This window comes from Tachypleus tridentatus, chromosome 2, assembly GCF_004210375.1.
Source record: "Tachypleus tridentatus isolate NWPU-2018 chromosome 2, ASM421037v1, whole genome shotgun sequence".
NCBI classification, from domain to species: domain Eukaryota; kingdom Metazoa; phylum Arthropoda; class Merostomata; order Xiphosura; family Limulidae; genus Tachypleus; species Tachypleus tridentatus.
The window spans coordinates 110,576,274-110,590,212 of NC_134826.1; the positions used below are offsets into that span (position 1 = coordinate 110,576,274).

The following is a 13,939-nucleotide window of genomic DNA, read 5'->3' on the forward strand; positions in this document are numbered from 1 at the left end:
CGTAATCTTTGATCGTCCTTGGCTTGCCCTCTTGCGACAAAATGAATAAAAATGTGTTCATGTGGCAGTCCACATTTTTGAAATTCAACAAATTATACGTGTGTATATGCCCAAGTATAATTCGTTTTTTGAAGTGTTAACATTAACATTTTAGCTTTTAATTGAAAAACACATGCGACCAAATCAGGTCGATCATTAACATTTTGTCTTTTTTTACAGTTCAAATTCGATTTTTGACTATTCTGGACGGCATGTGAAAGTAATAAGCAAATCCGATTTTCTAAATTCTCTCACAATTGCTATTGCACTGTGGAAGAACTTGTAGAATGAAGCAAGAAGAACTATAATTTGTTTTTCTATATTACAAGCTTCGACATTGTTTGTGTTGAATGCGTCTTCAATTTTGTTCTGGTCGATGCTTTTATTGATTGGCACATATCTAATTCAAGTGAGTTTTCTCCATATTGGTATGCTGAACAACAATATATTGTTGAAACAGTACTTTTAAAGTGTAAATATGGCGAAGGTTGAACTTATAAATTACACGAATAGAGTTTTTCAGTGACATTCTCTGTTGTTTTAGCATTAAAAATATTAAGACACCATTCATCTGCTCTAAATGAAAACAATGAAACATAATGCAACGAAATGTATTCTTTCAGAAGCATAGATTGAAATGTTTCACGTAAAATTTGTGATGATGGTTGTTGCATTACTTGAAAATCTAAATATTTTCCATTTAGCGGAGATTATCATTTTCAAACATTCCTGAACTCTATCATGAAAATAGATTTATGTTTGTGCAAATAATGGAGAATGTTCTCTTGGTTGTTGTGGCTCAGCATGATGCAATACGAGAAGTATATATTTCTCACTTACCATTGGCCAAGCTTCTATCATAAATCATTGCAAGAGATGTAAATGCTAAAGTTGAATTGTACGTACACATAGTTCAGACAAAATGCCTTTGCCTCATTCAAATTAGATACCTGTAATACTTTCATATATGTTGGAGGTTCTGGAATAGGGGGGAGTTGTATTTTTACATTGTTACAGCACATACTTCTTAAGTTTTAGCCTCGTATGAAAAGTAAACTACATTCATTTGACTGAATTGATGTTTGTTTAGTAGAATGAACATACGCAAAATTACTTATGTATCTGATCTATCTGCTTATCTTCGTTTTACTACATGTTGATCTTTCTTTTGATTTATTTGGATATCTAAAGGACTATGACTAGCTTTTCTACCTTGTTGAACGTTGATGTTACTGTCATTCTTCACTTGGCGACAGGTAAAACATTAACTGGGCAACTCGTGAAACATATCGGCCTCTGTGGTACACTTGTTTATGATAGATATACAGTGTGCACACACAAACATCTAGTGTAGTACACATTGCTGTTGCCAACATATTGGCAAGTTATGTCGTAATGTTAAAGAAAATGTGTCACGTGAAAAAAAACAAATAAAACGTTGCACATATTTAACTAGATTATAACAAATTACAATGATATACGATGAATACATCATTCGCTGCCGCTAGTTTTATCAAATATAATGGTATACAACTATAATAACAAACACAAACATTGTTGTAAATTCATTGCAACTAGAAAGATTCGGTGATACATTTGGTAATCTATAATAGCACCATCGAAGGAGTCTCGAACTAAAAAACCGTGTGCGCACTTCATCGCCTGCCTTGTATCTGTATATCACAACTGTTTATAACAGGTATTTTTAGGTCACGCTTCAGAGTCGCGTTTGGATAGCATTTCAAGGAAAGAAACGACTTGCAAAATGAGAATGACATACTGACCTGATATTTTAACACAGTAATTCATTATATCCTTTACACCGTCATTCCACATTAAAACTAAAATCGAACTTTTTGCACTGAATAACATAACCAGTTAAAAATTTACAATGACCAAAATACAAAGTTACGAGGCCCGGCATGGTCAGGTGGTTAAGGTACTCGACTCGTAATCTGAGGGTCGCGGATTCGAATCCCCGTCAAACCAAACATGCTTGCCATTTCAGCCATGGGGGCGTTATAATGTAACGGTTAATCCCACTATTAGTTGGTAAAAGAATAGCTTAAGAGTTGAGAGTGGGTGGTGATGATTAGCTGCTTTCCCTCTAGTCTTACATTGCTAAATTAGGTACGGCTAGCGCAGATAGCCTTCGAGAAGATTTGCGCGAAATTCAAAATAAACAAACCAAAGAAAGTTATAATGCATTTAAAAACAAATTGCATTAGAAAAATCTTAGCAAGAAAAATTATAAGATATATTACGATACACTAACCTTAAAGCAATATGCTGGTAAACAATAAAACCAGTAACTTAAGTAGTATGTGATATTTCGAACTTCAGTGGCATATTTTGAGATCCTTGGGGTAAACTATTCGGGCTTCAGACATAGCTACCACTTATTTTGAACTGCTGAATATGTGATCAATTAGTAACATTAACCGAAAATGGGGCTTCTTTTAACAGAATACTCGGCCGTAAACCATCGTGTTGAAAGAAAGCTCATAGTAAGAAACATATTAGAAACTTCAACCATTAGACTATTGATTAGCAGTTCTGTATACTAACCGCTAGATGAAGTCCAACCCAACAAATTACATAAGACCCAGTTTGTATGTGTCTTGTAGAGACCAAAGCAAATTGCTGCAATAAAACAAATTAAATTGGGCACAGTTTTAAATCTGTTTTCTATAGCAACCTGTACAGGTTACTGTGGTAAAAACAGATTAAATAGGCCAGATTTCGTATCTTTTTTTTTTTTCTGTTCCTATAGAGGACTATGAAAGTTACTAAAGTAAAACAAAAACTAAATGGGCTCGATTTGTATCTGTTTTTGTATAAGGATCAATGCATATCACTACAGTAAAACAAACAAGTTAAATGTGTCCGCTTTTCTTTCTCCTCTTCTATAGAGATTGCCCCCCAGTGACTCAGCGGTATATTTGCGGACTTAAACCCTAAAAACCGGGTTTCGATACCCGTGGTGGGCAGAGCACAGATAGCCTATTGTGTAGTTTTGTGCTTAATTCAAAATAACAACAACAACCTATAGAGATCTACGCAGGCTACTACAATAGAATGAATTAAATGGGTTCACTTTTGTATCTGTTTACATATATATATGTAGAGAGAGAGATAGAGATCTACTCACTCAGTTACAGTAAGTGATAAAGAAATCCGATTTGTAGCTGTTTCTCTATGCAAATTAATGTGTCACTACAATAAAACAAATTAAACGAGTTACGTTTTGTATGTTTTACAATATAGATCTACACAGACTAGTACAATAAAACAAATTAAACGAGTTACGTTTTGTATGTTTTACAATATAGATCTACACAGACTAGTACAATAAAACAAAATTAAAGAGGACCAGTTTTAATTTTTTTTTTTCTTTTACTGATCAATGCAGGTCGCAACAATAAAACAAACAAATTAATTAGGCCTGCTTTTGTATCTGTTTTTCTATGGAGATCATTTAAAGTTACTACGATATGACAAAGAAATGAAAGGAGTACACGGTCTCAACAATAAAAACAATAAACAAATTGTGTCCGGTTTATATACCTGTTTTTCTTTAGAGATCTACGCAGGCCTTTATACTTAGACTAGCAAATCGAATACGTTGTTTGTAATTAAGAACATAGATACGCAAGGGCTATTTGTGTTCTCACCACGGGTATTGAAGCCTAGTTTCTAGCGTTGTAAGTCCGCAGACGTACAGCTATGTCAATTGGGGGCAAATTGAATAGGTCAGTTTTGTATTTATTTTTATATGCAAGTTACTACACTAAACAAATACCTTAAATAGGCCCGTTTTCTTATCTGTTGTTTCATAGAGATCTACGCAAGTTACTGCGTTAAAACAATCAAATTAAATTGGGCATAGTTTTGTATCTGTTTTATATATATATATATATATATATATATATATATATATACATGTGTGCAGGCTACTACGATAAAACAGACATGTTAAATAGACTCCTTTTTTGAATATATTTTTCAGTTGAGATAAATGATGCTTAATAGAGTAAAAAAACAAAGTAAACGGGCCTGACTTGGTATCTGTTTTTCTTTAGAGTACTGCGTAGGTTACTTCAATAAGACAAGTTAAATGGGTCCACGTTTGTATCCGTTTTTCTATAGAGATAACCGCAGGTTGCTACAATAAAATAAGCAAATCTGAGGATCACGGGTTCGAATCCCCGTGACACCAAACATGCTCGTCTTTTCAGCTGTGGGGGCGTTATAATGGTACGGTCAATCACTTTTTTTTTTTATAAAACAGTCATCAAAATGTTTGCCAGTATATAGTGAATTTTTCGCCATAACATACACATCCACGTCTCCCGATGGGCGAGTGGCAAGTCTCCAGGTATAATTATAATGCTAAAGGTCAATGTTTAACTCCTTTTTAGTATAATTTAATTAATATAAAGCACAATTATTTCATGACTGAAAATATATTTTAAAGAAAAACCTCTTACTTTAGGCTTATTCAGTTATATTTATAAATTTTGAGATTGTTGTATTCATCCAGTGATTTATTATTTTTAAAAATATCCTTCAAATTTTTTATCCACTAGTTGTTTTAATTGTGCATTAATAGATGAAATATAAATACCTATACTTAGACTACAAGTCACTGCTAAAACTATAACCTTTATGTTTCCTTATCTTCTTTTCCAAATACGTTTTATTAAAACATATTCTTTGCAATTTTAGAATCATATATATAGGACACTCAGTGTAATTTACTGGCTTTTATTTCTGTTTTGGAAACTAAAATTAATTAATTTTTAGGTTTACATCCAATCTTTACTGGGTAATTTAATGTTCTTGAAATGAGTTCCAAAATATTATTCATATCGATGTGAATTTGGAGGTGGGGGTTGTAAAAATTATTCGTCACAATTTCTTTTCCTGGTGAAACTAGTACATTTAAAAGGATAATGTATTTTTACTTATTACAGAGGCCAACTATATTCTTGTTTATTGGGATTATAAATTTGATAAATAAAATATATGAAAAAACGGTAGTCTATAATTTTTTTTTCCAAATTGTTTTGGAAAATACAAATTTCTGTACAAAATAATTAGGTAATATATTAAATAATAGTACTTCAGAAAATCTCATAGTTAAACAACAACAACAAAAAGACTAAATATAAATATTTTAAGATAAAAACCTTTATTAAATCTGTATTAAATTTATTCTTTGTTCTAACCCAGAAAAAATATCATAGCTTTAAGGCGTTATTAATGTTTGATAGTTGCATATAGAGTTATTATTTCCAAAGAAAAAAGTTCTGATTATCTTCGTTCTACCATGGAACAGTGGTTTGTAGACATACAACGCAAAGAGTCGGGGTTCTATTCTCAGCGGTAAACACAATGGATAGTTTAATGTGGCTTAGCTCTAAAATAAAGAATAAACTAAACTATTTTTTGGGTTAATTTTCCAACAAATTCAAAAACATTTCTATTATTATTTGGAATGTGATATTAAAGATGTTTTAGTAATTTTCCACAAAAGATCTCGTAAAGGTTCTGTAATCTTTCGATATATATGTATTCATTTTTTAAACAATACTGTAATAATATATTTTGATATGTGGAACTTCAGAAGCACATAAAAATAACCTGAATTTTGTGCACTTTATTTAGGTCGGAAACCCCAAGAAACTAGATGTAAGTAAAACAGCTAACTCTAAACATGTACTGCAGATGCCTTGAGATCGTTGCAGTGTTTTGCAATGTAACCTGAACTTGATTTAATTACTACTTTGCATATATGTGATTTTCAATGTTATTTCTTGTGCGAGGCTGGAGTAAGCGTTTCAATTAAAAAACAGTTGGACTTCAGTCGTTCAGAGCTTTTCTAAGATATTCTTATTCAGCATATATAAACAAAACTTATGAGAGTGGTTGTAAAAAATAGTTATGGACCACAGAGACATCACGAGGATAATTTTTTCTTACTGACTCTAAAAAAATACACAGGAATTAGTCTAGCTTATAAATAAAGTGTTCTTCTGTTCTCGGATGAACGCCCTAGAGTGTAATCAGACCGACTGGTGTGTGTTTGTGTGTAACGTAAATTACTATCGTTTGGCTATTTAATACAAGTCAGTGATAATTAATAGACCAGAGTGATACTAAACAGTAAAAGGTAGAAGAGACAGACTCCTCTGTAATAACGCTAAAGGACCGAAAAACTTATAAAACTGTGGTGTTACAACATAAGGACATAGATATCAGGTTTCTTTGGAACTATACGAAGAGAATCCATGTCTCGTGGGTTGTGTAACACAAGGATATTACTTGAACATTATTACAGAGGAGTAATATATATATTCGAAAGGGGTTTTTGTCTGCTTTTCTTTAACATTTTGTTTTTCAATTTCCTTATTTTGATCACCATGAATTTCATGAACTTTTCAGTCATTGTTGTATCACTTGAATTCACTGTGGAAATGGTCACTACGACAAGACACAGCGTTAACATAATTTTACATTATATGATATGAACCATAGAAACACAGGTAAACTAATACTAAACGTGAATTAATGTTATATTTTTATATCATGTGTGTTAATCTCAGTTTAGGATTTACATTTGAATCATTATTAAGTAACTACTTTGATGTCAAAGTTGATTATTAGCGCACATCTCACAGTGCTAAGATAACTATGTTATTTGACGTGAATAAAGAAAAGTAATTTGTTGCTATGAGTAAACATATTGATGTTACAGTACTCTGTCAAGAATAAGTCGGTGTCAATGTTGATTGTTCTATCACACGATAAAATGCAAATATTTTATTGTATGGCAGGAATGAATGGAGGGAAAGTTTTCTATATAAACTTAAATGAATGACTATGATATTATCACATATACTAAGTCAATTTTATGTCATTACAAGTTACAGCTTTTACGATAAGGATATTATTTTTTGAATAGGTACGACGTTTCGATTATTGGTAATGTTTTTTCTCGGGTACTTGCGAGTGATCGAAATGTCGCACTTGTTCTAGTCTGTAATATTCCCTATTGTAAAAGTTGTAAACTGTAATAATACGTAAATTCAATAATATTGCCTATATCTGTATCGGCCTAGGATACGAGTACCAGTTGTGTTGATATACTTCTCGACGCTTTTACCATTCAATGTTCTATGCTACTTTTACAGTACTTCACAGCTTCAATAAGTAAAGATTAGTAAAATATGTAAACAATTCATGAAAATAAAACAAATTAGGCGTAATGTGATACATAAAATGTAATTTTATGATCAATTTTGGATAAACAGGTTACTGACTATTCATATGAAATAAAAACTGGTTGTTGTTTTTTATATTATCGGGACGATTGTTTAATTTTGAATTTCGCGCAAAGCTACACGAAGGTTATCTGCGCTAGCCGTTCCTAATTTAGCAGTATAAAACTGGCGGGCAGGCAGCTAGTCATCACCACCCACTGTCAACTCTTGGGCTACTCTTTTACCAGCGAATAGTGGGATTTATCGTCACATTATAACGCCCCCACGGCTGAAAAGGCGAGTATGTTCGGGGATTCGAATCCACGACCCTTAGATTACGAGTCGAACTCTTTAACCCACCCGGCCATGCCAGGCTTATCGGGACGAATAAACCACGTCTATTTTAGTGGCAGAATGGATTGTTACAACACAATGCCAAAGTCATTTTATATTACGAGGTGAAAATTAATGTAAAGGTGAGTGCTATTAAACATTAAGTCATATTGTTACATAACGGAAGTCATTTTTAGCGAAGATTGATCATGCAGGTTTCAGTGTCAAAATAAGCTAATCTAGATCAATTTGTAGAGTTGATGCATAATAAAACACCTGAAGGTAAACTACGTAGTTCTTTGATGAAACTTTGTAGAATGACGGTAACTGCCCGTTGTGGAGACACAAGTGAAGAGGACGACGTTTCGAAGACGAAAGGCGGAAGACTTTCGAAACGTCGTCCTCTGCACTTGTGTCTCCACAACAGGCAGTTGCTGTCCATTCTACAAGTTTCATCATGAATACTCTGCCCAAACAATGTATCAAAGAATACATAGTTCGTTATTAATGTATATTGCTATAATATTAACAAAAACATTTTGTTAATGAAAAACGATGTAGGGATGTCAGTGCGAAAAATAATACAAATAAGGATATAGGAATGATACAACTGTGCATAAATCATCTGCGTATGACTTCCAGTATTAAAGTTTAATGTTACACTGTAAAATGCAGTTGTACAAAATGGTTGAGAAGTCTGCAAATGTGACCGATCTCTAATAGTTCTTTGTTTGTTTTGGAAACAAGCACAAAGCTACACAGTGGGCAATTTGTATTTTGTCCACTGCTGGTATCAAAACCCAATTGTTAATGGTGTGAGTCTGCAGACACACTGCAGGGCCTCTAATAGTCTGTAATATGACATGTTTTGTCTCAACTTGATTTTTCTTGTACATAAGTTGTAGGCTCTTAGTTACACTACTTTGATGCCTACCCTGACAAGACCATATAACGATATTACGATAAACAAATTACATATTAACATTGAGGAATATATACATTCGAAATGCAGTAGTATTAAAGTAAAGTATGTATTTCATAGTGAACATTAAATTTTGAAAGTAATGTCGGGATGGCCTTTGTGTAGCTGTATCATCCTTTATATTATTGTCAGCATGCATCTATTATTTTTGGAATCACGCCTACATCGTCTTACATTTACAAGATAGTTTTTGTTACTTGTTTTGTGACGTTTTTTCCCACACTGAAAATTGACGTATTCTGTGAATATATGTAATAAAATTTAATGTAATGTGTATTAATTATTTTTAAATCCTTTACTTCTTACGTAATATAAAGGTTAGCTCCCTAAAGACATCAATAGTGTAGTGTATAAAGTCATTTAATGTTAATCTCTTATTGACTGATAATTTATCTTTTACCACGTAATTGAGTCTTTTAAAGGGACACTATTTTTGTAAGGAAGCTAACTTCAAGAGGTAATGATCACATATTTTACACTAGAATTATGATTTTTAACTATTACTAGTTATTACGATTAAGTGATGGCATCGTGTACTGTCCAGAAATATAGAGTAGATTTAGGTTTAAACTGGTGACAGTGATAAAGTAGCTGTAGAGTTATTTTGATTGAAACAAGAAGAAAGATGAATGGTTTAGTGGGTTGATATCTTAGGGATGGTTACCTGTCATCTCTTTGGGCTTGTTGGTTATAGAAACAAATGGAACTGAGTGGCCATCATCTTTTAAAGTAAAACTTCCTGTCATTTTTTATTTTTAGCATGCATATTTGTACCTTGCCTATTGAGAACCTTGGCTGTTGTTACATATAGCATCCATTGACTCTATGATAAGTACATCTGTATCAAACTTTATTTTAGGCTAGAGTTTTAATTGTTTTATAAAGCCCTTGAGTCAATAAAAAATAACAAATAACTTGAATGTTTTGAGAAGGTGCACCTTTTTATTAGGAGTGAAAGGCAAATGTTTAGACATTGTGGATTGTTTCCAGAGGGAGTTTTAGTATTTGTGTTGAATCTATACTTTTCCATTGTGAATGTGAAGCTGAGTGGAATGAATTCATATTTTACAAAATTGAAAGTATTGTGCTGTAATTAAAATGCTTAACTTCACAAATTTACAGTGATATTCATTATTATTATTGGTTGTGATATTTAATTTTTAAGAATTTGTAAAAAAGAAACAGTAACCAACAATACATTCAGACAGTTCATTGTAGTTACTCGTAGAGACAATTTCATGCATATAAGTCTGTAACCCTTGATAATAAGGTGTCTGAATGTACCTTAGGCCCCTCAATTATAATCTTCATGCAGTTTTGAATAGTATCTTGCCCCATTTGATTTCCCAGCTTATTTAAAGTACTGTTCATGCCACTAAAAGAACACTGAAATCTTGTAGTTGAAACTAATGCGACCATTAGTCATTCAGTTATTATTTTAAGACTGTCATAATTGATGTTTGCTTTATGCAGGTAATGCATAGTATTTTTATCTTCATCTTTTTGCTTCTTTCCAATGTATTTGAAGAAGCTTAATTCAGCTCACACAGCATCAGTATATAGTCCATCAAAGAAGCTACTTCCTTTCTTCATATCATCACATGCAAAACTACACATTGACTTGAATGTTTGGAAGAAAGCATATTCATCAAGGAGGAAGTCCACTTGATCTTTGAATCAATGATCCATTTGTTCAGTGATAGTACCAACAAATGTTTTGATATTTTTACGAGACTTGCTGGCTCATTTTCAATAATCAGTAATGCATGAGAAGTCTTTGTTTAGAAGTATACAAGACCTAGAGCAATGAAGTTTTCTTTACTTAAGTTTATGCATTGAGTTCCTATGTTTCTGAAATGTACTACTGTTGAAGTAACAACCTGAAGAACTTTAGACAGGTTAAGGTTTTCTGTTTGGAAAATATTGCTGAGATTAGATACTGCACGTTCAAAAGTATAGGGTAACAAGAAAACTATATTTTTCCATTTCCAATCCAACAAAATACCTCCTGCTAATGATGTTAAATTTGCAACATATTTTTGTAGGTGCTTACAAACCATCATAATTGAGTAGTATCAAGTTAAGATGACAAGAACAGACTTGTTATTAATGAGCCAGCACACTTTGACTGATTTTGAAATTGTTAGTTCATGTTTTTTCAATTACCTCTGAACCTTATGCAATGTGCATTCATGGTTTGATGACTTGTGGAATAGTGAATATATATCTTTCATGGCATGAAAAACCTTCTTCAAAGACATTATTCTGTTTCTAGTGCTGGTTAAGGCTAAAGATAAAAGATGAGCCATATAGTGTACATGAGGAATTTTCCTTTCTGTATTCTGGGAAAGTCTCTTGTGCATATCTCTTTATTTGTTCTGAAAAATTGGTAGTAACATCAAAAGTATAAAAGATTATTTTCCTATAATTCAGGTTATCTTTTCATCTGCTCTCTGTTAAATTAAACTATAATAGTTGTGAAAGCAGTGCTTGCTAGATCAGTAATGCCTAGGAATTTTTGATTTACTTTACTGCATTTGGTCATATAGTGCATCAAAATTGACAAGTAGTTCACTTTGTTGGTATCTGATGATTCATCAGCCATTGTAGGGTAATATTTGTTATTGAGTTTTTAAGAGGTTACAAGTATCTGGAACTTCAGCAGTGCAGGTCAGCAGATCGCAAGCTGTAACTTTGGTTACATATATTAAACTATCACTCTGATTATCCACCCATTGTTTCAGAGAGTCATTTTGTAGCATAAGAAGATAAGAAATGTGATGTTTATACTTTATAGTGTGGGATTTCTTCTTTTGTTAAGTAGTAGACACCTCTCACAAATATAGCCATTGCTCCCCTGTTGTGACTATATTCCTGAATCAACTATTGAAGAAGGAAAGTAAGAACTGGCCTTTTAAGACTCTCCTTCTGAAGTCTGTGTATTGGATGGACATGAGCATTTTTCAGATTTAAAATGTTTGTCGAGCTTTCCAGTATTTACTGTTGTCTTTTAGAAATTTTGTAAACAGAGTTGTTATGGAAACACCACCTTTTCTATGTAGTGCATCTAAATCATTTTTCAAAAATTCTCAACAATACTTACAAAACGTCTTGTATGAAAAAAGCCATTCATATTTCTCTTCCTGTTTCTTCTGATATTTAATCAAAGTTGATGAAGAGGGTGAAAATTAATTGCAACAGCAGGGGTTGATGAATCAAATGTTATTAGTTCCAAGACTTCACTACTTAACTTCAATTTAAGCCAGAGACTCAGCATGAGTGTCATTACTTACTACCTGAAGTCTGGGTTTCTTTGTAACAAACTGTAGAATTGATTTCAGTGACATGCTTCAATGCAGAAAAGTTCAAATTACAAAGTTTAATCACAATGTTAAATAACAGACAGCCAAATAATATTTTTTTAACTTTTTTCACATGGTCTTATGAAGCATGAACCACTTTTCTAGAAATGTCCACATGTCTAATAGTGTCTACACACTTCCAAAAATTTTAAAATCTTTAATAAATCTGTGTTTAGCCGATATAGTCTAACTCTAATTCTAGATTACTTCTTTGCCTTCTGATACAAATTAGCTAGCTTTCAAATATACCTTTCTTCATGAAAGCACCAGAATTTTTTATTCCATTTATATAGTTGTTGGGTTTCAGGTGGTGAATGAAATAAAATTAAATTCTGACTCCTGGATCAGGGCTTTCATTCAAATTTAACATTTCTCTGTAAAAAAAAAAACCAAAAAACAAAAGATTTATATTTTTCAGGGGAATTTTCCTCAGTACACCCCATGAATTCAACATTGTTTTGGAATGTGATAATGATGAAGTCTAATGATTAGAAATTTCCTGTTTATTCAAATGTGATGTTGCATGGGGAATTTTCAACAGAGTACCTGCATTTTCTTTGATGTTACAAATCAGAGCACTGTTTGGTTAAATCAAGACTTAAGTCTTACATTTTGATATATCATTATTAAAATATCAGAAAAAATAAATCTTAATTAAAGAACAAAGAATTACAGTTGTATCTCAGATATAAATATAAGGCTTTATTTATTAATTAATTATATTTCAAAATTAGGTTTAAGAAACCAATATCAGAAAGCAGAGACAACAGTATTATTGATTTTTTTCTTAGGTCTATGAAGATGCTCTAGAGAATGACATAATCAGAGAAGAATCTGGTAATAAGTAAGTGATTAGACATATTAAACATTTTAATATATTGATTTTTTTGTGTTATTTTGTTTCTTTCATTTGTAAAATGCAGTTTTTTTATATTGTTTTTCACAATCAAAAATCTGTTTAGTAACAATAGTAAAACTCTTTTAAGCACAAAAGAGTATATTTATAAAGTGTTTGCACAAAAGCTAGACTATAAAAAATTGCTGAGTAACTTAATTTTTATTTTAATTAGAAAGTAAATGTGTTTAATGCTTGTTGAAGCTTTTAATAAGTGCCAAAAACTAGCCTTAAATATTTGGCCATATTTTCTCCATTATTATAAGCTAAAATAAGTGAAATAAATTATTTTAAAATGATTTCTTGGGAACACCTAGAGCTTTTAGCCAGAGAAAATTTTGAATTTCTACACGTCTTTGACTTTTTGTCGCATATTTTTTTAGATTTTTATTAAATTGTTAACTTCTGATATATGTGTGTTTTTAAATTATAAAACTGCTGTGTGAGGTGATTTGATACTTCTTTCAGTTTTTCTTGTATTTTTTCTATCTGTATTTTTTTATTATATTGATAACTAGTTGGTTATTATTATTGTTTTGTTTTGAAGCCTTCCCTTGACTCCAGATGAAGATTTAGAGAAGTTACTGAAAGAAACAACTGTTTTTATTGATTTGTTTTTTAGTAACAACTTTGGTAAAGCTTTAGAAGAAATCAACAAAAGGTAAATAAATAAGTTATTTCTTTTGTGCTTTTTCTCAATGAATTTCATTCTTGCTTTTAGTTTGTTACAATAAGAAGTCCAAGGTTTTATATTTATTTAACAACTATGAAATTTAATCTGTTATTATAAGGATAGTTCTGTTCTCATTTGTGACAGACTTTCCACATATGGTAATGTCTGTAGGTGTATTTTTTAACTAGATGGTTTTGCAATTTAAAAGTTTACATCTCAAAAATATTTCACTATACTGCAAAATCTGAAGTACTGCATTTCACTGAAATATATACAGTGCTATTATTTCTCAGTAATCTGTAGCATTTATTGAAGGTTACTTTATCATTATTCTTTTGAATGTAAAATATAATATAGAGTGAATTTAATATTGCCATTCATGTATTGAAC

General features: G+C 31.7%; 1 protein-coding gene across 2 annotated transcripts in view; it reads left to right on the forward strand.

Annotated features, from left to right (window-relative positions):
- LOC143244832 (tetratricopeptide repeat protein 39B-like) overlaps window positions 1-13,939 on the forward strand; it is a 69,131-nt gene that overhangs the window by 14,536 nt on the left and 40,656 nt on the right. For both annotated transcript variants that reach the window (XM_076490221.1, XM_076490222.1), the window contains exons 2-3: window positions 12,773-12,825; window positions 13,424-13,537. In XM_076490221.1, the coding sequence (XP_076346336.1) occupies window positions 12,773-12,825; window positions 13,424-13,537 (167 nt within the window). The remainder of the gene's footprint in view (window positions 1-12,772; window positions 12,826-13,423; window positions 13,538-13,939) is intronic.